Here is a 24,081-nt window from a genome sequence, read left to right as displayed (position 1 = left end):
TGACCCAGGAACAGGGTCATGTGGCCTGTGGGTGGCACAAAGATCAGGTCTGGTCTTGCCAAGGCAATTACAGATGGGACTTGCAAGTCTACAGCAAGTTAATTTTTAAATGGATAGTCTTCTATGTCATGTGAATGATTTCTAAATATCCAAAAGGTCCTTGGCAAAAACAAGGTTCCCATCTTGATAAGGAAGAGTCCAACATTCTATTCCCCGGAACCTCTATCTTAGCGTTACGTGGTACAGGGGAAGGAATGTGTGTAGCAGAATAGAATCAAGAATGCTTATCAGTTGAACTTAAGACAGGGGAATTACTCTGAGTTCTCTGGGTAGGGGCCCAGTGCAACTTTAAGAGTCCTCTGTGGTGGAAAGAAGACAGGATGGGGTTGGCTGGCAGGGGTTTGATGTGACAGCTCAACCTACACCATGGCTGGCTTTGCAGATGGGAGGAGGGCGAGGAGCACAAAGGAAGCTGAGAAAGTGCCACGACCAAGGCGCATTCCGCAGTCAAGGCGGGGAGCTGGGAGTTGTAGCCAAATGAAGGTACTCTCTGCAGCGAACACTTCACCAACACTTCACCAACAGGACTCGGCAGCCAAGCCAGGCAGGGAGCCAGACACAGACGCAGGGTTGTGCCACACTGCCTGGCCTCCAGCCTAACAGGAGTCCCAGGGTCCTGCTGAGTCATCCCAGTGTGAAATGGGCGTGGCCTCACTCACCGTCTTGCACGTCACGACTCGGCACTTCACTTCCCTGATGCTTCTCATCTTTTCTTCCATTTGTTCTTTTTTCACCAGTGGCTCGAAGTAGCGCTCCTGCAGCTCAGCTTCTGCCTGGAATGACAAGGCATAAAGGGGATCGCATCCTGATTCTGAGGTTTCCACAGGCCATTCATTAAGGCTAATGTAATACAGTGACAGAAATGATTCAGTAACAACCAAAACCAAACTGAAGAGGCAAGCTAAAAGGTTCCAGACAGTACCTCAGTGTCACCAAAGATGGTGGATGGTAAGTGTGGGGAAAAAAAGGCCCTCAAAGAACACACAAAAGCACTGGGTGAACACTACACAGCATTGTTCAGCGTCACGGCACCCAGTAAGTACCACAGGTAGTTATTTCTGATGCTTGAAGTAGATGGAACTTTCATACACATGGAAGGACTGTAAGGCCTTCCCAGCGACAACTGCCCAGTCTTTCACTCGTCCTCAGATCATAAATGTGGCAGGAGCACGTCCTGGGCATTTGGAACAACAGGGAATAAATATGAAGACAGTCTTTGGGCAGAGCCCAGGTGCAGCTAAGTGAGTTAGCACAGCCACACAGGGCCCAGGGCCTTTGGTTACAAGAGGCACGGAAGAGGCTCACTCCTACCTCCCTTTTAAGTCTGGTGAAATGATACGATATGCCACCCTCATCAGTTATCTGCTAAGTGACAAAAGAGACGCTTATTGCCCCTACAGAAACACTACTACCTGGGCTGCTGGTGGGGACGAGGGATGCTGTGGGATCTGCATTTATGGACCATCCCGTGGACCTTCAAGGGGGTACTGCTTGTTGCATGTGACTTCTGGGTGCTACTGCTTGGGTTATGTCAAACAAATGGGTTCTTGGTCCTAATAACGTACCCTGGGGTTGAGGGTGTTGATACCATCCTATGTGTTCTGGGCTCTTACCTCTTTCATGATGTCACTGTGCTTCGATTTAGCTTTGAAAATTTGCTGAAATTCCTCAGATTCCAAGTAGGCAAGCTGCTCTCTCCTTTTTTTCACGGCAGGCTCTAGTTCATCCTCTGCTACAACACAGAAGAATAATGTTAGCTGATAAGGCACTTATATTTTTTTAAAATAAATTCACTCTTTATTTGCAAAGGGTATACATATATATAAAAGATTTATTTTTTTTTTATGGAAAGACAGATTTGCAGAGAGAAGGAGAGACAGAGAGAAAGAGCTTCTGTTCGTTGGTTCACTCCCCAAGTGGCCACAACAGCCACAGCAGAGATGATCCAAAACCAGGAACCAGGAGCCTCTTCTGGGTGTCCCATGTGGGTACAGAGTCCCAAGGACTTGGGGTCACACTCTACTGCTTTCCCAGGCCTCAAGCAGGGAGCTGGATGGGAAGTGGAGCAGCCAGCACAAGAACTGGCGCCCATATGGTATCCCGGCGCATGCAAGGTGAGGACTTTAACTACTGCACCAGGCTTATAAGGCACTTTCGGAAAGTCAGTCTGTATCAATTCAACCTTTCCCCCTTTCCTTTTCTCTCCCTTCCAGGCCCTTAAAACTTGGAACCAGCAGGAGAAAGCTCTCAAGCGAGCCAGGAAGTAGAGCCTAGAATATGGCGTGATAGGCTCAATCCTTAGCATTGGACTAGCAACTCTGACATTAAAATAGGGAGCAGTTATAGTACACAGTAACAACATAATTCTGATTTTAAAATGACACTGTCAACTTCAGAGACAATCAGTTCCAGCTGCAGAAGTTCTGTTTAGGTGTGCAGAGGAAGAAGGCAGTCAAATAATGGCTTGATTCCGGGCCCTGACTGTGGTTCAGGACACTTCCCACATCAACAGTCCCTCTTCCCCATGGCTCACTTGGAACGGCAGTACCTTCAGGAGAGAACATGGTGCTCCTTTCCACACGCTCCTTTACCTCCTGGATGTCCTGGCAGTCTTTCTGTTTCCTTTTAATGCTGTTCGGATCTGTTTTTGTAAGAACCTGGCCTTTTGTCCTCAACTTCGCAATAGCAGCTAACTAGCAAAAAAAAAAAAAAAAAAAAAGTAGTGTTAGAAATACAAAACAAACTAGAAATATAAAATTCTTTAGCCCTATCCCTCATTCTATTTATGAACAAGAGAACACTGGCTGTTCTTGGAAAGAAACAGGCGGAACATGTCTTCATTCTGGGATGGGTGTTGTGGTATAGTGGGTTAAGGTTCCACCTGGGATGCTCAAAACCCACACTGGGTGCCAAGTTCAAGTTCTGATTACTCAGTCTTCTGATTTAGTTTGCTGCCAAGGTACCCTGGATCCCAGCATGTGACAGTCCAAGTACTTGAATTCTTGCCATCCATGTTTGAGACCTAGATGGGGGCCCAAGCTGGCCTCACTTGGGTATTACAGGCATATTAGGTAGGAGTGGAGGATATCTGTCATTTTGCTTTTAAAATACCCAAATAATTCTTTATATATACACGTAGGTATGTAATATGCACACACACACATTCATTTTACCTAGCATTAAAACAATTATTAATACTTAATAGCATGGGAGATAGGTCAACTCCTATAAACTGACGAATAAAGTCTCAGCTTATTGAAATAGTTTAACAGATGAACTGTAAGCTCCTAGATCAATAAAGTAATAGTAATAGCATGTGGAAGCTTTAGACAGACTGAATTAGGACAGAATTCTAGCTCTGCTGTGACTAGTTTGTGATCTCAGGGAAGCCACTGCACTTCTGAGTCTCAAATGGGATATTTCCAAATGACTTCTCTTCCAAGGTCATGGCTGTGTGGATGAAATGATACAGGGCATGCTAAGTATGTTCCTGTACACAGTAAACAGCTTAGCACACATATATCCCAAGGAGAGTAGTATTAATCAATATGTGCAATTGTCAGTACTCATAACACTATTATTACTATTATTGTTATAGATGAGTTTTAACTTAGACTGAGTCTTAATTGGGTTATGCTGCTATCTGGAGGAGGGGAAGCAAGCCAAAAGCCAGGGACCACAGGACGTGCAGAGATGAGGCTGCGTGCCCCCACACTGGCCAGAACTACTGAGCTACCAACTGTCAAAACACTGGAATTCTGTGTAAGATTTGTTTCTTAAATGTTCATTTATTTATCCTCACATACTTGAAAGGCAGAACAAATGAAAAACAGCGAGAGAGAGAGACAGAGAGAGAGAGAGAGAGAGAGAGGATCTTCCACCTGCTGATTTACTCCCCAAATGCCTGAAATAGCCAAGCTGGATGAGGCTTAAGCCAGGACTCAGGATAGCCATCTGTCTCCTCTGTTGAATGGCAGGAACCTAAGTGATTGAGTCTCCACCAGCTGCCTCCCTGGGCACATTAGCAGCAAGCTGCATCAGAAGTAAAGCCGCCAGAACTCTAACCAGCACTACAATGTAGGGTGTGGGCATCACAAGCCACAGTTTAGTGTGCTGCACTACCATGCATGACCCAGGAGACTTCTTTCAAGGACACGTTAAACTTCTACTATATGGTCTCACCTCAACAATCCCAACAACTTTTTCCTAATGTCAGTGTTTCCACCCGAAAATCAACATCTTCCCTGAGGATGCTTCCTTCAGCCTGGTAGGAAACTGTGGAAACAACAGCACTAACTTTCCCAGATTAGAGTAATGGTGGTATTTAACACCATTGTCATTCTACATTGCTTTGACTGTAATGACCATGGATTGCTAAATAGTTAATAGGTGACCACCTTTCCCAGCCATAAGTACCTTGTGTTTGAAACTCAGGGATGTCTCACAAGAAGCAAAGTGTTAGAGCAGATGCTAGGACCAGCACTGTGGTGGCACGTAGAGCTGGTGTCTCTGATAATGGCATCCCATTTGGACTCCAGTTTGAATCTCACCTACTCCTCTTCCAATTCAGCTCCCTGCTAATGGACTGGGAAAAGCAACAGAGGATAGCCTGACTGTCCCCCTGCCTCCCAGATGGGAGACCAAATGAAGCTGATGGCTCCTGGTTTGGGCCTGGTCTAGCAGTGGCAGTTGTGGTCATCTGAAGTGAACCAGCGGCTGGAAGATCTCTGTCTCTACTGCTCTCTCAGTAACTCTTTCAGAATAAATTAATAGAGCTTAAAAGACACACATACACACAAAAGAAAAAGAACACATGCCATTTACCTTTTTGGCTTCTGCTAAAGCACTTAGTTTTGGTTTTGGAGGTGGTGACTCGTCAAAAAACAGAACATCATCTCCTTCGGAGATGCCCCGCCCAAGTCTCGGCGTCTGTGTGGCCGGGACTCCTTCCAGCCGTGGGAATTTGGCCTCCACCCGTGGAGACTGAGCAGGGGGCTGTTGGGACGAGGATGGCACAGCTGGGCTCGTGACCTCACTTGAGCTTTGGAGAAAGCTTTACAAAGGAATAGGAAGTGACGAAATATGCAAACAGCGCTTCACAAATATGAAAACCACCTCTCCAGGACTCAGAATGAACCGGGAGAATGTAGGCCACACGTTGGTGACCAATAATAATTAGCTCCTGCTGTTTAGATACAAATTCAAATTAGCACACTATAAGATCAGTAACTCTGGTCATTTAATTTTCCACTGATTAAGCTCTAACTGTTCTAGCACGTTGGAACTGATTACTGCTTTACCAAGTAGTTCTACAGTGGAAGCTATCTATAGCCCACATGCCAGAGGCTGGGATGTGTAATCAGTGCTAGGACTTCAGGAATTCACTAAATCTCTCTGCATTTCAATTCATTCTATGCAGAGACCATACATATGATCCAGTTGGAAGTCCTTAACAGGGAAGCACTGTAACCTGCACCATGGTCATTTTATTCTATGCAGTTTTAAGGGTTACTTAAAAACAAACCTTCAGAAATCCTCTCAGTATAGATGAAGAATCAAGGCCCAAAATTACAACATTCTTGAGTGACAGACAAAGGCCCAGTGTCAGGTGACCCTAGCCAATATTCTTGACATGCTCTATTGAGCATGTCAACTGCCCATCAATAACAGACAAACTAATATCCCAAGCTCTATTTTTTTGATCAGGAAAATTATGAGAAATTTCAAACTGTAATTCTTTCTGACAAAGGGCTCCCTTTTTCTCACAATACCCACATCCCATATGCATTTTATGTCCTTATATATATCTGTGGCATCTGGAGGCACATGAGAAACCTTAGATACCTAGAGATATCCTATCAGCACTTTCCACTAACTTACTGGACACTCATTCTCTCTTTGACTTACAGTTGACTTTCCCTTCCCTGGAACCACCTGCCTCTCAGGAGGTGAGACTTGGGACAGCATGGGGGTTAGACACTGGAGTCAAACTGGAATGAACTTGAACCTGGGTGACACAGTTGTGTTATGAATATACACAGGTAACAAACTCACAAGTGTTTTCGTAAGGGCCCAAGAGGATGCTGTATTATGGCTCACAGTACACAGTGAGCTTCTGCAAGCAGCAGCTCTTACCAGTATTCAACTTGAATGCAAGAACCTTTGTCACCTTATGCATCCATTTCTACTTGACTCTGTCTCTAAAATGACTTCAAATTTTTATCACCTTATTTTAATTTTTCTGGTTTTAAAATATTTATTTATTATTTTTATTGGAAAATCAGATATACAGAGAGGAGGAGAGACAGAATAAGATTTTCCATCTGCTAATTCACTCCCCAAGTGGCTGCAACGGATGGAGTTGAGCCTATCTGAAGCCAGGAGTCAGGAGCTTCTTCCAGGTTTCCCATGCGGATGCAGGGTCCTAAGGCCTTAAGCCGTCCTCAACTGCTTTCTCAGGCTACAAGCAGGGAGCTGGATGGGAAGTGGGGCTGCCAGGATTAGAACCAGTGCCCATATAGGATCCCAGTGTGTGTAAGGTGAGGACTTTAGTCACTAGGATATCATGTCAGGCCCCTACCTTATTTTTAAAAAATATTTACCTGAATTGGAAAAATGAACTTAAGAAGAGACAAAGGTCAATAAATGCTTTTCTCTTTTACAAAAAGCCTCTTCCTATTTCAGTCTTTTTCCTTTACCATAATGGGGCCAAGTACTCTATCCTGTATCATTTGGTTTCAGCAGTCACTAGCCTAAGTAGAGACCTGCATTAACAGAAAGTTAGAGTCAGGAGCTTGTGCCAGGCATTGAACCTAGGGACTTATAATGTGGAAAAAGGGCTTCAAACAGGTGTCTTATTTGCTAGTCCAAATGCTTGCTCCAATATAGTCTTAAATGCTATTTGGGTTATGAAAGAATTATTTAGCAATTATTTAAAATTAAAAAAAAAAAGTAACCATGGAGCTGGTGTCATAATGCAGTAAGTAAAGCTGCAGCTGACACCTAAAATGGTATTGCTGGCTCAGGTCCTGGCCACCATAGTTCCAATTCAGCTCTCTGCTGATGTACCTGGGAAAACAACAGAACATGGCCCATGTGCTTAGACCCCTGCCATTCACATGGAGACTTAAATGGAGTTCTAAATTCCTGGCTTTAGCCTGGCCCAGCCTTACCTATTGTAGTCATTTGGGGAGTGAACCAGAGAACTCAATGTCTGCTGGATAAATAAATACATCTTTAAAAGACAAAAAATTAAAAAAAAAAAAATCCAAAGCAATTATTTTCAAAATCCACAAAGGTTTTCTGAGAATAATCAGTTTATTATTCTTACCGCTTTTGTATTTCCTCTGATTTCCTTTTCCTCATTTCCAACATGTGCTGCTTCTGTTGCTTTAAGAGAGCTGAGGCTGAAATCGACTGGATGGCTGGTTTGGGGCTCCCCATGATCCCTGTAACACAAGTCCACATCTGCAGGGACCCCCGAGAGGCCGAGGGAAGCCAGGCATCTACAGGGCAGCCACACAAGCTGACTATACCTGAAGTCGTGGCTTTTGCAAAACGCTGTTTTAAGTTCCTGGCGCCAAACGTTGGCAGGTCCATCAACTCCCTGAACTCCTCAGAGCAAGACAGGCTCTTCTGGGGTATTCCTGAAATGCATAAACATTACCTTCAGAGGATTCGACTCAGAGAGCCTGACATCATAATTTAATCATCTGTAAATGAAAGACATGGAATATCAAGATACCAAAAAAAAAAAAAAAATCACACCAGCAGGATATTAAAGATATCATAAATATGAGGGAATTTTTTTCATGTGGGTCATTTATTTTCAAGATTTTACTCCCCAAAAGACTATAGTAGGCATGGCTGGGCTGTGCTGAAGCCAGAAGCCAGGCATCCCAGTTGAGTCTTCTCCACGGATAGAAGAAACCTTAGTACTTGGGTCATCATCTGGTGTTTCCCAGGCACCTTAGCAGGAATTACCGGGTGCTCTGATGTGGGAGTTCCAAGTTGCTGCTCAATTCTTTGTGCTATAATACCCACCAGAGTCACTTCAGGCACTGATCTAGAATATGCACTATGGATGAGAGCACATGCTAAACTGACCACAAGTACACATGGTTGGGGGAGACCTTCTCTTCTTCTAATGCTGGGCATTAAGAATCTGACCCAGGAGTATTTAGAGTACCAGTGAGGATGAATTTATCTCACATCAGAATACCTAGGTTTGATCCCCAGCCCTGGCTCCTCACTCCAACTTCCTGCAAATGTGCTTTCTGGGACACAGAGTGATGGTTCAAACACTGAGTTCTTGTCATTCACATGGGAGACCTGGGTTATGCTCCCTACTATCAGCTTTGGACCGTGGCCTCGCCCTTGGTGTTGTGGGCTTCTGGTATATGAACTGGTAAATGGGAGCTCTTTCTATTTATATCTCTCAAATAAACCATAAAAAATATTTAGCCAAGATACGATAGGAAAATTAAACTTTGGGAATATAAGTTGTTGATATTTTCAGTCCACAAAATTGTACAGAGGAAGACATTTAGTATGGAGGAACAAAGTTACCAAGCTTTTGTTGTGTTTCCTGAATGATCAAGTCTGAGCCCTTCACAACCAGATTGGTCAGCGTGGTCTGAATCTTCTTCTTGGGAGCCACAGCAGCTGCCCTGAAACGACAAAGGTCACCCACTCAATGTCAGCGCTCTGCAGAGGCCCAAATGCTCAGTAACTGTCAAATACTCAAAAGCCCGAGTGCTGTGGCCCTGTAGCACAACTGCTTTATGCACTGTGACCCAGAAGAAAAACAAGAGAGCCAACGAATAAATGTGAGGCTATCCTAAAAGGGCAAAAGAATAAAAAAATATTTAAAAAGAATTTAAAAAAAAAAGAATTAAAAAAAAAAAAACCAATAATGCTTGATTTAGAAGTCTAGGAATCTTTCTCAAAACAATTCAAGACCATGCAAAAACTTATTAAGCTTAGCATATAAGTTAGAAATTCTATTCATGTATATCCACAGAGAACTGTTTTAAGTCATGACATGGAATGTTGCGAGGGCCCATCTTATGGGTTACACTGTTGCCTATGATGCCAGTATACTGCTCCTTCCCTGTCTTTCTGCCTTCAAAATAAATACATCTTTAAAAAGAAATATTATGGGTGCCAGCTTGTGTCCTGGTGGCCCCACTTCCCATCCAGCTCCCTGCTTGTGGTTGGGGAAAGCAGTGGAGAATGGCCCAAAGCCTTAAGACCCTGCACTCAATTGGGAGACCCAGAAGAAGCTCCTTGGATCCTGGCTTTTGGATCAGCTTAGCTCTGACCATTGCTGCTACTTGGGGAGTTAATCAGCGGATGAAAGGTCTTCCTCTCCATATATCTGACTTTCCAATAAAAATAAATCTTTAAAAAATTATTATGTAGCCACTAAAAAAGTGAATGTTTTACAAGAAAACTTTTTTCTAAATTGGAAAGTCAGATATACAGAGAGGAGGAGAGACAGAGAGAAAGATCTTTTGTCCACTGATTTACTCCCTAAGTGGCTGCAATGGCCAGAGCTGAGTTGATCTGAAGTCAGGGCCTTCTCTGAGTCTCCCATGTGAGTGGAGGGCCCAAGGCTTTGGGCCGTCCTCAATGGCTTTCCCAGGCCACAAAGCAGGGAGATGGATGGGAAGGGGGCTGCAGGGACATGAACCCGTGCCCATATGGGATCCTGGTGCACGCAAGGCGAGCATTTCAGCCACTAGGCTACTGCCCTGGGCCCTACAAAAATACATATTATGTGAATAAAAACCCAAAGTTATAAAAAACAAAATAAAACAAAATGACTCCTCCCCCCAAAAAACCCACAAAAATACTTAAGGTGATAAAATATTGGCACATTGTGCTCACTTCATAGCACCAAAAACGTAAAAACCAAAACCAACAAAAACAAACAGAAACAACCCAAACAACTGGAAGAATATATTACAAGGAACTAACAGTTTTCTAAGTATAAGAATTATATAAGTGGTTTTAACTTTCTCTTTTTGATTCGGCTGTATCTTCTCTTCAGGAATTATTTTATTTGAAAGACAGAGTTACAGAGAAACAGAGATTCTGTCTTCCATCCATTGAATCACTCCCCAAATGGCCACAATGGCTGGGGCGAGGCCAGCTATAGTCAGGAGCCAGGAGCTTTCTCTGGGTCTCACATATGGGTGCGGAGCCCCGGGGATTTGGGCTATGTTCTGCCGCTACGTTCCAGGTACATTAGCAGGAAGCTGCATTGGAAGAGGAGCAGCCAGGACACAAACTCGTACCCATACGGGATATCTGCATTGCACTTGGTGGTTTAACCTCTTATGCCACAATGCTGGTTCCTATAGCCCCTTTTCTTCAAAGATTTATTTTACTTTTATTTGAAAGGTAGGGTTACAGAAAGGAGAGAGAGAATTAATCTTCCCATCACGACATGACTTTCTTCTCTGGTATTTTCTTTCTCCTCTCTGCCTGGGAATCAAAGAGGTCTTTTATCTACCCTGTTATAGGCAGTAGGATGGCATCCAATACTTGCAGGAAATCACAACCAAACAAAACCCTGCTCCCTAAGAAACACCAAGAATAGCTTACATCGAGGCTGCATACGATGCAGAGGAAACTCCTCCATAGTAAAAGCCATCTTGACACAGCCGTTCCTTGAGGCTGGAGCCTTTGCGGGCGAACTTCTTTGGAATCCGCCCTCCGGAGAAAGTGGACTGCAAATCGGCTCGCTTTGCACTGAGCTTCTTGTACTGCGCCTGGACGTGATACTGGCAGTACTCGCATTCGTTCTGTAAAAGGAAGAGCGGCTGCACTGGAACATGGGCACTGGACAACAGACAATGGTGCACATGCCTTTCCTGTCCGCCATCCTCACAGCGCACTCTTCTGCACCCACCTCCGAGACCAGCCCCAAGTGGAAAGGCTGTGCAGATACTGAGAGGCAGAAGCTCTTCCTGCCATTTCCTCTTACAGCACTGGTCTGATAAAAGAACATACCCTTCGCTTCTTTCGACAATGAATGGGGCAACCTTGCTGAGGAAGCAGAGGCAGAACCCTGCACTGCATGATTCTTTTTGTATGATATATCCACAGCAGGCAAAAGCACTGAGTAAAGCAGGTAAGAGGGACACCGGGCAAAGGGGAAGGCGCTGACGGCCTAATGAGTGCAGGGTATTTAATGAGGTGATGGAAAGTTGTGAAACTGACTGAACTGGTGGTTGAACACCTGAAACCCTGAATGGCACACATTACACACTGGGAACAGGTGTTTGGTGCAGCAGATAGGACTCCCACCCACATTCCATCTGTTTCCTACCCCTTTTCTATTTCCTGTTTACTGGTGTATCTTTTGGGAAGGAATGAGAGAAATCCAAACAACGAAACTAAAAGCTGCCCTTTCATCCTCTGGGGGAAAAACCTTTCAAAAACAGGTGAAGAGGAGCTATGACCATAAAAATATGACAGTAACAAGTGTTAACAACGATGTGAAGAAATGGGAACCCTGACATACTGAGGGTGAGAACTTAAAATGGTGCAGCATTTTGGAAACCAGTTGGGAGCACGTCCAAAGTCTAAACCTCGAGTTACCACATGACCCAACAATTTTACTTTCAGGTATCCGCTCAAGGGAATTGAGAACATATATTTATACAAAAACTTGTGTTGTGAATGCTTTTAGCAGCATTATTTCTAACAGGCAAATATCCTAATGTCTATCAACCAATGAATGGATAAAGAAAACACAGCATATGAATGCAATGGGAAATTAGCCATTGGAACGACTCAAGTACTTGATAAATGCAATCTAAACGATGAACCTTGAAAATATTATGCTAAGAAGAACTTAATCACAAAATGTCCCATACTGTGAATCCAATATATGAAACACTCAGGAAGGCTAGTTAACAGACACACCAAGTAGAGGGAGGGCAGGGAGAGAAGAGGCTGGGGGATGACTGTTCCTGGGTATGGAGTTTGGAAGGTAGTGAAATATTCTGAGATCATGTATAGTGACAATTATTGTGCAACTTTGAATCTGCTAAAAATTACTAGATTGAATATGTCCCAGTCAATAAGCAACAAAAGATCAACTTCCTGAGAGCTCAAAATCCCCCTGCCCATCCCCTGCCTCAGCTTTGTAAGCTGGTAGTTATTAATCACACTTTGAATAGCTCCAAATCAGTCATGATAGCTGAAGTACCACCAGTTTGTCTATGCCTGGTAGTTTTCTTCTATAATAATCCTAACAAGATTGAAACTAACCAAATTCACAGTCTGGGTGCATGGTTCTCCATTCTTCTTCTTTGCTTTACAGGTTCCCAGGTCAAGAGCTTCACCCATAATTAGGACCTTCTGGGGATGATCAATAGATAAGCACACCTGTAATGAAAAAAATAAAATGAAATAAAAGAAGGAAGGGTATGAGTAGGAGCAGAAAAAATTGTGGCCATGTATAAAGAATAGCTGGTGGTCACCTAAGAAAGTTACTGTCTAACTTAATTTGAAGCCAGTGCTCTCTGGTTTCAGAAATGGGAGTGCAGAGGGCTTGGTATGATGGCACATTGGCTAAATTCTTGCCTTACACATATGGATCCCATATGGGTGCTGAGTCATGTCCTCGCCACTTCACTTTCCTTTCAGCACAACTAATTTTCCGGAGGCAGACTAATAGAAATGCTTTTTAAAAACTTAGCTAATTAGCAAAGACACTTAACGAATCCCAGGAGTCACTTCTTACCTCCTCTGAGCCATCTCTGGACTTCATGGGGTTAGCATTGAGTAGCCCCACGACAGTGCCTTGCTCCGTTTTCCAGAGTTGTTTGTGAACTTCTCCAAACAAGAACAACGACACGCAGTGCGTCAGGTCACGAAGATCATTCAGCCGCCAGATGCTAAATGTTTTCCCCTAGAACAAATATTTACTCTTGATTGTTTTTGAACTATGGTTTACACTACCTCCCTTTAAGGTGCAAGGTTTTTAGTATGAAAAAATATATACAAATTAATTCTTCCTCTGGGCTCCCCATTTCAGAGAGGAGAGGCAAGCCTCTAGCCAACCAAAAGGAAAGGACGATCTGCTAACAATAACTGTCAGTGGAATAGTACTGTCCTTCTCTTTGCTTCGAAGACAACAAACATCATGTAATGAAAACTACTTAACTGTAACATGTCAGAGAGGTACTACTAAATATCCGAAGAAATACAACTCGAAACAAAAATCATGCACAACTTCTTTTGCAGGAATTGAAAAACAAAACCAAAATGACCTGAAAGAATGACAAGGTGAGCAATATTGAATCAAGCTATTTCAGAAGGGCATCCCAAGATGGCATGGCTATAGGTTCTGATGAACTACTGCCTGGACTTCAAGTATTATAATTATTCTTTCATCAATTTGTAGTTGTTTTTCTTGGATAAGATTTCATATCTATCATCTCAATGTTATTATAATCTCTTGTGATACAACCATTTACTTCCAAGGTAATAGAGTTAGAGTAGATCCTAGTTATTTAGCACTGACTTCCTGGCAGTGGGCATTTGGTCTAGTGGTCAGGATGCCACCAACCCATACCTGAGGGCCTGGGTTTGATAACCTGACTCCAACTGACTGCTAATGTGGATGCTGGAAGGCAGAGGCTGGCTCAATCACTTAGCGTCCTGTCAGACACATGGGAAACCAGGATTAAGTTCCTGGCTCCTAGAGTTAGCTCAGTCCCAGGCCAATGCGGCGTTTTGGAAATGAACAAACAAAGGGAGTTCTCTGTCTCTGAAATATAATGATGATGCTGATCATAATAAATTCTCTCAACTCATAAAAAACATAAGACTAGCTGATATCTAAATTTGAGCATAAAACCAGTACTGATTATGATTAATTATAGTGTCTTGGAGATGGGAGACATTTCCAATATAATGAAAATCAGCTCCTTCATATTACAGATAAGGAAATGAGCCCTTTGCAGGGTCAACTTAAAATACATACTGTTTCAAGTGGGCAATAATGCTTCAAATCCAGGTTCTCTGACTTGTCAGGCAACTAAACATTCCCAGTATGCCTCAGTCAGCTGTGCTTTTGAAACTTACTAGATCCTTTTCAACAGTCACTAAACATACTCCGTTGGCACAGGCCAGTGAGTTCAGCACTTTTGTGATTAGCATTTCACATCAATGGGACTCTCCAGAGACTCTATGAGCTCAGCCTGTCTGAATACCTGCTCCTTTCCTGTGCAATGGGGACTATTATGTTTCTAAAATAACCATGTGTCACCAGAGACAATGACAAATGGAACGTGATCGGAGTGATTTAGACAACAAAAAGCCCCTACAGGACAACTAGATGTTCTCTAAATAGCACATTCTTTACACAGATGCCTTTGGATACCAACCCTATGCAGCAATTTTATAACAGAAGAGAAATACTTGTGACTAGCATTGTGGCACATCAGCTTAAGCTGCTGCCAGGCAATGCCAGCATCACATATGAGCACCGGTACCAGTCAGTTCTAGGTGCTCTACTTCCAATCTAGATCCCTGCAGAGGTGTGTGGGAAAGTGGTTGGTCTTGGTTTCTTGCACTCATGTGGAGACCCAAATGGTGTTCTAGGGGCTGGATGATACTCCCACCTCACCCAGCCCCAGCTCTTGCAGATGGAAGAACTTTCTCTCTTTTTAAAACGAAAAAGGAAAAAAGAAAAGAAATACTGACAGGTCGTGGGTAACAAATTAAAGAAAGAGTTCCTACTGTTGGACTGCCATGAAACAGCTAAGAAATGAACAAAATGGCTTACGCTGTTAGCACTTTGTGGGGTGACTTTCTTCAATATCACCCCAAATGTCACCCAGTCTATTTCTTCCAGCTTCTCACTTGTCATCTTTTCCTTGATCTGGGACAATCTGATCAGTTTTCGGCCAGTCATCTTCTTGGTCATTTCTGTGGAGGATACTCGAGGTTTCCTGGGTCAAGACACCGGCAATTAGTAGATTATTTTTCCAGTTGAGATTACATGGCACTTTACCAGGTAGTAAGGAGCAGTACTATGGCAGAAACCTCTAACCAAGTTTAGAGAACTTAGTTATAGAGTACAGACAGGCAGATTTTTAGAGCAGATGAACAGAAAGTTTATTTTGAGAAACTGAGAGAGTTCCTAACTACTAGTCTGCTCCACAAGTATCTGCAGCAGCCAGCAGGCGGGATCTGGGAACCCAGCCTCGCTCTCTCACCAGGGTAACGGCTTGAGCCATCATCACCGCCACAAACACAGGTACTTCAATGCAGGACGCAAGCATCCCAATCAGTATCTTAACTGTCTGTCACTAATCATTTTAAAAACTAGATTTACTCTGCCTTGGATGTAGATATACAGTTTACACAGTAAATAAGAAAGATCACACAAGTTCTTTAAGGTCTTAGAAATTACACATCATAGAATATCTTTAAAATAATCTCTTTGCTTTCATTACAAAATCACAAATCCATCCATAAAAAGACACTTAAATTTTATCTGCACTGCAGATATTTCATAGTTCCTGCTATTTCTAATTGGATGTCCTTAGCCAATATTTTAATCTGACAATAGGGGTATTTTGGAGCTAGTCATCAATTACTACATTCTTATTCGTAATGACTGGCCAAAATCTGGTGAATTTTCTTTTGCTTTTCTCTGTGCCACCTTTGAAAATTTTACATAGTCAGAAAGAAGCCTGAGTAAACCATGCTTCTTCACTGTCTCAAACATCTTCTGAAGAGCAAGGCCACCACCGAGTTGAAAGAACACAGGATCTTCAAAGGTGAGTGTTGAGCTGGATGTAGAAATTCTCTCTGCCTGACTTCCAGGAGTTAACAGTCACTTTTTGCATCTTTTTTCTTTCTTTCTTTTTAAAGATTTGTTTATTTACTGAAAAGTCAGATTTACAGAGAGAAGGAGAGACAGAGAGGAAGCTCTTCTGTTCACTGTTTCACTCCCCAAGTGGCCGCAATGGCTGGAGCTTAGCCGATCCAAAGTCTGGAGCCAGAAGCCTCTTTCAAGTCTCCCACGCAGGTGCAAGGTCCCAAGGCTTTGGGTTGCCTTTGACTGCTTTCCCAAGCCACAAGCAGGGAGCTGGGTGGGATGTAGAACAGCCAGAATATGAACTGGCACCCATATGGGATCCTGTCATGTGCAAAGCAAGGACTTAGTCACTTAGGCTATCAAGCCAGGCCCTGGATCAGTCAATTTTTGATGAAGTATCTTTTTAGTTGCCTTTTTCCTTTCAACAGAAGCACACTGTTTAGTCATTATATAAACAAGGAAAAGACCCCCTTAAATATTTTACTTGCAATTATACTGAGCAAAATTTAATATATAGCAATATGCAACAGCCTACCTGAATGTTAAGTTCAGTTTAGTAATGTTAGTTCTCAAAGGCTGCTAGTACTGTGCATAAATGCTTTACAAACTCAGCATTTCTGAAAGAGTTGATCTTCAGAGAGGAGTTGATCTTCAGGTGCACCTGGAGGTGCACCGCAGTGGAGTGAGAGGGTGGTAAGCTGCTGACCTGAGCCGCAAGCCTGAGAAGGCTTCTGTGGAGACAGGCATCTGTGGAGTTGCCTCCTGGGGACGTCTTGGAGCCTCTGTTCTCTGATCTCTTGTCATCCCGTTAGGCTTATTCCCAGGAATAGCTTGGAGTGGCTGGGAGGGAGCAGTGGGCATCCTAGAAGTTGGTAAGGTTTTGGGCTCTAGAAAATTAACATTAGAAAAAAAATAAGCATAAGAATTAAATAAATAGAAAAATCATACACAGAAAACAGCATTTGTTTTCATGGAATTTTTTTTTCAGTCAACACTAGTGATAATTAAATCTGGAGCAAATGAAGGAATTCCACAAAACATCTCTGTCCTATACTCAAGATCTGCTGCAGTGTGATCTATTAGAAATTTCTGTGAAAACAGAAATGTTTTACATCAGTGCTATCCAACATGGCAATAGCTGCCAATCACATTTTAGGTGGCCATTGGTCACCTAAAACTAACAAGCATTCCTAATGAAATATATTTCTGATATACATAATCACATGTGGCTAAAGACTACTGTATTAGCACAGTTAAAACAGTTACTCTTTGCAATGGATATAACAAACAGTTTGGACAGAATCCTTTACATACAAAGCAAATCTTACTTCCAGCAAATTCAAAGCTGGCTCCTCTTTCTTTTCTTTTTCATTTTATTCTATTATACTTTATCTCTGGGGTGGGGGCACCAGTGTATTCTACCAACTATTGTTAGCATTAAATATCCTTGAGGCAGTAATTTTTTTGAATTTTAGTAGTGTTTAGGGACCAACATATTGGTGTAACAAGCTAAGCCAGTATCTTATACGCTGGCTGGTTTGAATCCTGGCTCCTTCAGTTCTGATGTAGCTCCCTGGGAAATCAGTGGAGGATGGCCCAAGTCCTTAGGCTCCTGCACCCATGTGTGAGATACAGAGAAAGCTCCTGGCTTCAGATCAACCCAGCTGACTCTGGTCATTGAGGCCACTTGAGGAGTGAACCAGTAGATGGAAGTTTTTTGTCTTTACTTTTCAAATAAAAAATGTATAAATCTTCGAAAAAAAAAAAGTGCTTGAAAATGCTCCTAAGATCAGAATGTCTTGGGCATCCTTCTTAATGAAATCGCTTTCTTGGGCCCAGCGTGGTGGCCTAGCAGTTAAAGTCCTTGTCTTGAACATGCCAGGATCCTATATGGGCACTGGCTCTAATCCCAGCAGCCCCACTTCCCATCCAGCTCCCTGCTTGTGGTCTGGGAAAGCAGTCAAGGATGGCCCAAAGTCTTTGGACCCTGCACCTATATTGGAGACCTGGAGGAGGTTCCTGGCTCCTGGCTTCGGATCAGCACAGCACCGGCCATTGCGGTCACTTGGGGAGTGAATCATTGGACGGAAGATCTTCCTCTCTGTCTTTCCTTCTCTCTGTATATCTGCCTTTGCAATAAAAATAAATCATTCTTAAAAAAAAAAAAAAAAAAAAAAAAAAGGAAATTGCTTTCTTACATAGAGTCTGTGTTGTTTACCCTTCAAAGGTGAAGGATAAACAGCTTTGGATCACTGCTTCCCAACCAGGGGCTGGGACAACCCTTGACCTGTGGAACCTGTAAAGCATGTCTGCACTCTACTCACTCCAGCAAACTTTGGACATTGTATAATAAGAACTCTGACTGACAAAGGTCCCAACTTGGGAGGGACACAATTCCTAAATGGTAACATTGAATATAGTTTCTTGTCAATATCAACATCCCAAGGCTTCAGTTGTTTCCCCAACTTTGTATCATCGGCCAAGGCTATTCATGTGGTCCACCAAGCACTGCTTCCTTCAGGCTATGTTATCTCTAGATCATTTTGTCCTTAGGTCTTGATGGAATATTCACACTGGACAAACTGAGGCAACACAACAAAACCAATTCCAAAGACTTCTTCCTTCCTCATTGTTGTTTTAAGTAAGTTTTTGCTTAAAAAGGATTTCATTCTTCTTTTGGTAAAGAAGTTTCTTCTACAGGATGGACTCTGGTTTAACGCAACCTGGCTTCAGGCACTTTGTAAAGTGGATATACAAGCCTTAATCTCACAAGTCTAAAGTTTAAATCTCCACATTTATAGAACAAGAGTCCAAGCCACTGGTTACACTTAGTATAGTTCAAGTAAAACTGTTAAGACTATATAGATAAGAATTTCGACCAGCTAAGTAGTAAATATCTACCATGTACCTAAACATTACTATGTATTTTGAATTAAAGAGAAATGTCACAAAATAGATCATATGGTTCTCCTTTCCTTGAAACATACTTTTCTCTCCTCTCTGTATATCCGCCTTTCCAATGAAAAAAAATAATAAAAATAAATCTTTAAAAAAAAAATAAAATAAAAAAAAGAAACATACTTTTCTCAATGTAAACACCAGACAGAGCTAATGCATGAAAGTCACCCACGCCCACACCCAGCACAATAGCACTAAAAAGTATTTTAAACGGAACAGGATTGGGAAGGCCTTGAGACCACACCTGTCAAAGCCTTTGGGGTCCGAGCCACCCGCTGGGTTCTTGGCAGAGCAGGGACATCCAACTCTGCAGAAAAGCATGTTGACTCTTGAATCCTCCGAATTTTCTTCTCAAGAGGTGGGCGTGGAGACTTACCTACTTGATTTAAAGGAAAAGAGATTAGGAAAAGCCAATGGAGGAAGGGGATCGAAGGCTGTTTTGTAAGGAGTTGGGTACAGAAAGCAATGTTGCAATTTCGTAGTGACAAGAATGTATACTTTTACCAGAATCAAAGTCTTATTACCAGTGGATTTATGCAGGACTGGACTTGAAGGTTGTTTAATTGTTGCTACTTTGAGCTGCTCTTGTAAAGATTTCATTTGCTCTTGCAACTTTCTTAGTTCATCTAGGAAAGCAAAATGCACTTGATGTAAGAATTAGACCAGGACAACAACATGTGAGAAAATATTTGCACATTATTCAACGGATTCAGCACTATATCCAGGATTCATAAGGAACTCCAGAATGTCAACAACAGCAAAACAAACAATCCAGTTAAGAAATGGGACAAGGACTGTCATAGTGGCTCAACAAGTTGATCCTGCACTTGCAAGTGCCAGCATTCCATATAGGTGTCAATTTTAGTCCCGGCTGCTTTATTTCCCATCCAGCTCCCTGCATGTAGTCTGGGAAAGCAATGGAGGATGGCTCATATCCTTGGGCCTCTGGACCCATGTGGAAGACCCTGAGGAAGTTCCTGGCTCCAGGCTTCGAATCAGCTCATCTTTGGCCATTGCAGCCATTTGAGGAGTGAACCAGTGGATGGAAGAACTTTTTGTTCCTTCTCTCTGTAAATGCCGATGAGGTTGTGGGGAAAAATAGTATGCTAATCTACCTACCATTGGTGGGAATGTAAGCTGGTCCAACCATTATGTAAGACAGTATGGAAATTTCTCAGCTCTCTGAAAATAGACCTACCATACGACCCAGCCACCCCACTTCTGGGAATATTTCCAAACAAAATGCAATTTACATATTAGATAGCTATTTGTAGCTCCATGTTTATAGCAGCTCAATCCACAACAGCTAAGATACAGAGCCAACCCAGATGCCCACCAGCTGATGACTAGATGAAGAAAATGTGGTACATACATACTATGAAATATCCAGCCACAAAAAAAGAATGAAATCTTATCTTTTGCAGCAAAATGAATCCAGCTGGAAACAACTATGTTTAGTGAAATAAGCCAATGCCAAAAGACAAATATCGTGTGCCGATTCATGACAACGAATATACAGAGTTTTAAAAAATAATCTCTTCAAGTAAGATTAGCATACTTGCAATTAAATGCCATTCCTAGCTGTGTCTATACTCCCAAACAGTAGAACTTCCACTTATTTCTTTTTGTTCTACCTGCCACGTCATGACATCTTTACATATTGGAATGCTAAGCTTGCTATTTCAAAATGAAGGAATATGCCGCTGTACTACCTTGGGGTAAAAAAAAAATAAGGGAGGGGAGACAGTGGAGGGAGAAGGAGCCCCTGTGCTTCTAAATGTGTATCATGTAAAACATGAAATTTACTCATTTTATATAAATAATAAAAAAAGAATTTATCCAGGGAAAATGTTTCACATGACAAAAATGCTAGCAATATTTTTGTTGTATACCCTCTGCCCTCAAATTTTGATAGTGACAATACAATGACGTACCTGCTTTATTATTACCCAAGCTAGATAAAAGTCTGTGCTACTGGCAGGTTACAAACATTATATGTTCAGCACATCTTTAGGAGTCAAAGAATGATGTTTATTTCATAAATTGAGATAATGCAAGACAGGGGCTTTCAAAAAATTAATGAAAAATGTGCATTGTCTTTTACCTTCATTGTTCACAAACTTTTTGAAGTACTCTCATGTCTAAAAGCTGGTTCTTGAATTACAAGAAACAGCTAACCAGTGAATGTAATAACTTAAAAGTTAAGGATTTGGCCTGGCAATTAAGGTGATCCTTGAGATGCCCATGACACAGTGCCTGGCTCTGCCACTTATTCCAGCAGGTGATGGTTCCAACAGTTCGTTCGTTGCCACCTATCTGGGAGACCCATAATGAGTTCCTAGCTTCTGGTTTTGACCTGGTCCGGTGCCACTTGTTAAGTGAAGAAGCAGATGGAATTTTCTGTCCCCCTCTACCTGACTCTCAGCAAACAAAGAAAAAACAAAAACAAAGCCAAAAACCAAGAGTGAATCAATGGATAGAAGAGTCCTACCTCTCTCTTTCCTTGTTTTTGTCCATTTTTTCCTGGCTTTGCAGGCATATAAATCCCAAAACAGTAGGATGAAAAGTGTTAGGGCCATTCTGTGGAGAACCACTTACAGATGGTGGCACTGATATGAGGGTGCCCATGTACACTGGAATGCTGCCATTACATACTTCACCTGTCAAGTTATACACTTTCTATGTTTTTACAAAGTCATTTATCTCTACCTTAAGCCAGTAGCTATTCTGATGAAAATTCAAGACTGGTGGTCTCCATCCAGATTATCATAAACTAGAAAGAAGAGATTAATTGAGAATACCTTGTAGTTCTTGGTTAGTTTTCTCCTGACCGGGTACAGGAGCTGGGAGGACTTTATTTTCAGTTGATTGTGGTGTAGGAATTTCTTCTTCATCTGTTAAGTCCCCTACGTCTCCAAACAGCATGGCCACATTGTCTTTTTGGTCCTCTGTCCTTTCCACTTCCCCATCATCAGCTTCCTCTGTGTAAGACTCCCCGTCACCATCAGCATCAAAGAGCTCATCAAACGTGTCGGGTCTACCCTCCTCTTGGGGTCGTGAGTTCTCCAAGTTATAATCCAAGGCTGATTCATTCTCTTCCAGCAGGGCGGTCAGCACTGACAAATCATCTTCTCCTGGGGGTGGAGAGGAGAAGACAATCGACAGAAATTAAACCTACATTAAGAAAAACTGCTAATGACAAGCACAGTTAACTCAAACATTGGCAGGGCAGTTAAAATGACTGCAGAGTACAGAGTCGCTACTTTGCCTGATCTCTCTCTTCCCTCACCTCCCTTTCCCAGGTGCTTCTTAAAAGGCACTTTTTACCTGGACTACTTTAACTAGTGAGACAACTTCCATAAAAATTTAACTAACAAAGGCAAGGGAATACTTGAAAAAACACATTAGACATAGATTCAGGCCTTAGATGCATATATTCCCTCACTTTCTAATTGCCCGAATTTTTTTTTAATATAGAGAAGGGCATGTAAAATAGGACTACATCATCAGCCATCACTAACATTTTATCACACCTACTTCTTGCCTTTAATGTTGTTCAATTTACCGATACACTCAATCATGTCACATTTCACTCCAACTCCTTAGTATTGCTTCTGTTGTCCTCTGCCATCACTTTCAAATCTTAAGGTACCTGGTTCATTTTTCATGCTTTCACATATATAGACTGCCATAATCAGTACAGAATATTAGATTGTTCTAAAAATTCTTACACATGCATTCCAGATCTTCTGTATTATTCTGTGTAATGTGGTCATTTAACATTGCCTGTAAGATTAACCTAAACTGAGAGCCTGTATTGTACCAGAGGATTGAGCTGTCACTTAGGACATCAATCTTCCGTATCAGAGCGCTGGTTTCAGCCTTGGCAACTCTGCTTCTGACTTAGCTTCTGTTAACATGCCTGGGAGGACAGCAGAAGATGGTCTGAGAACTTGGACCCCGATTACATATGTGGGAGACCAAAATAGAGTTCCTGGCTCCTGGCTTCAGCTTGACCCAGATTCACCTGTTGTGTCTGTTTAGGGAGTGAATCAGCAGGTGGAAGATTTCTCTCACTCTCCATCACTCTGCCTTTCAAATAAGTAAGCGCACCTTTTAAAATAACAAATAAACATGTATTTTTCATTCTTTTTTTGTATTGCTATACTGTATTGCACAGTCTATCAACAGGGAAGCACTGAGGCTTGTGGGTTTAGCTGTGATGTTTGCATTCCACAAGAGAACCTGGTTTGAGTCTGAGTATCTCATGTTAATGTTTCCTGCTAATGTGTTTTGCTTTGCTTTAGAGATTTTATTTTTTTTTTACTGGAAAGGCAGACTTACAGAGACAAGCAGATACAGAGAAAGATCTTTAGTCTGCTGATTTACTCCACAAGTGGCCACAATGGCCAGAGCTGGGTCAATCTGAAGCCAGGGGCCAGGAGTTTCTTCTGAGTCACCCATGCAGGTGCAAGTTCCCAAGGGTTTGGGCCATACTCTACAGCTTTCCCAGGTCATAAGCATGGAGCTGTGTGGGAGTGAAGCAGCTGAAATCTGAGGCATGCAAGGCGAGAATTTAGCCACCAGGCCATTGCCCCAGGCCCAGTGCTAATGTGTTTAGGAAGCAGTACAAGATGGCTCAGTGCTTGGCTTCCTGCCGTCCACATGGGAGAACTCTACGGAGTTCCTGGCCCTTAGCTTTGATTTGGCCTATTTCAGTTTGTTGTGGACAGTTGGAGTGAACCAGAGAACAGAAAAGCATCTTTATTTCTCTTACAAAAAACTTCTGGGGAAAAAAAGAGTACATTGTATTAATCCATTTTCCAATAAAGGACACATGGACTATTTCCAATTTTTCCACTAATTATGCTGAAATCACATCTGTTCTTGCACATATATGCTTCTTGAATGGAATTGCTGGGTTATGGCATACACATTTTCCAATTTTACTAGATGTCAAATTGTCACAATATATACAGGTACCACTTTTCCCTACTACCTTGTCAGTATCTGATGTCACTTAGAAAACGCTGACCGTCTGATGGGATGCTTTAAACAGGTTTCTCACTGCTTTGACCTGCATTTCCTGGACTATTAGTAAAGTGAAGAACTATTTATTGGGGCCTGGCATGGTGGCCTAGTGGATAAAGTCCTTGCCTTGAAAGTGCCGGGATCCCATATGGGCACCAGTTCTAATCCCAGCAGCCCCAGCT

At 42.3% G+C, this 24,081-nt stretch overlaps 1 protein-coding gene across 1 annotated transcript in view; it reads right to left on the bottom strand.

The window, feature by feature from the left end:
- The window catches only part of MCM10 (minichromosome maintenance 10 replication initiation factor), a 31,018-nt gene that overhangs the window by 5,365 nt on the left and 1,572 nt on the right, over window positions 1-24,081 (bottom strand). Inside the window, exons 2-16 of the mRNA XM_040968132.1 lie at window positions 21,670-22,002; window positions 19,393-19,494; window positions 19,108-19,244; window positions 16,617-16,795; window positions 14,870-15,035; window positions 12,821-12,988; window positions 12,346-12,462; window positions 10,672-10,871; window positions 8,629-8,729; window positions 7,596-7,706; window positions 7,391-7,508; window positions 4,885-5,113; window positions 2,609-2,753; window positions 1,674-1,792; window positions 720-833 (exon numbers count right to left, since the gene is read on the bottom strand). Coding sequence (XP_040824066.1) covers window positions 720-833; window positions 1,674-1,792; window positions 2,609-2,753; window positions 4,885-5,113; window positions 7,391-7,508; window positions 7,596-7,706; window positions 8,629-8,729; window positions 10,672-10,871; window positions 12,346-12,462; window positions 12,821-12,988; window positions 14,870-15,035; window positions 16,617-16,795; window positions 19,108-19,244; window positions 19,393-19,494; window positions 21,670-22,002 — 2,339 coding nt within the window. The remainder of the gene's footprint in view (window positions 1-719; window positions 834-1,673; window positions 1,793-2,608; window positions 2,754-4,884; window positions 5,114-7,390; window positions 7,509-7,595; window positions 7,707-8,628; window positions 8,730-10,671; window positions 10,872-12,345; window positions 12,463-12,820; window positions 12,989-14,869; window positions 15,036-16,616; window positions 16,796-19,107; window positions 19,245-19,392; window positions 19,495-21,669; window positions 22,003-24,081) is intronic.

The sequence above is a fragment of the Ochotona curzoniae genome, unplaced genomic scaffold, assembly GCF_017591425.1.
Source record: "Ochotona curzoniae isolate NIBS_2020 unplaced genomic scaffold, NIBS_Ocur_1.0 scaffold_4683, whole genome shotgun sequence".
Taxonomy (NCBI): domain Eukaryota; kingdom Metazoa; phylum Chordata; class Mammalia; order Lagomorpha; family Ochotonidae; genus Ochotona; species Ochotona curzoniae.
This window is presented reverse-complemented; position numbering and strand designations above follow the sequence as displayed.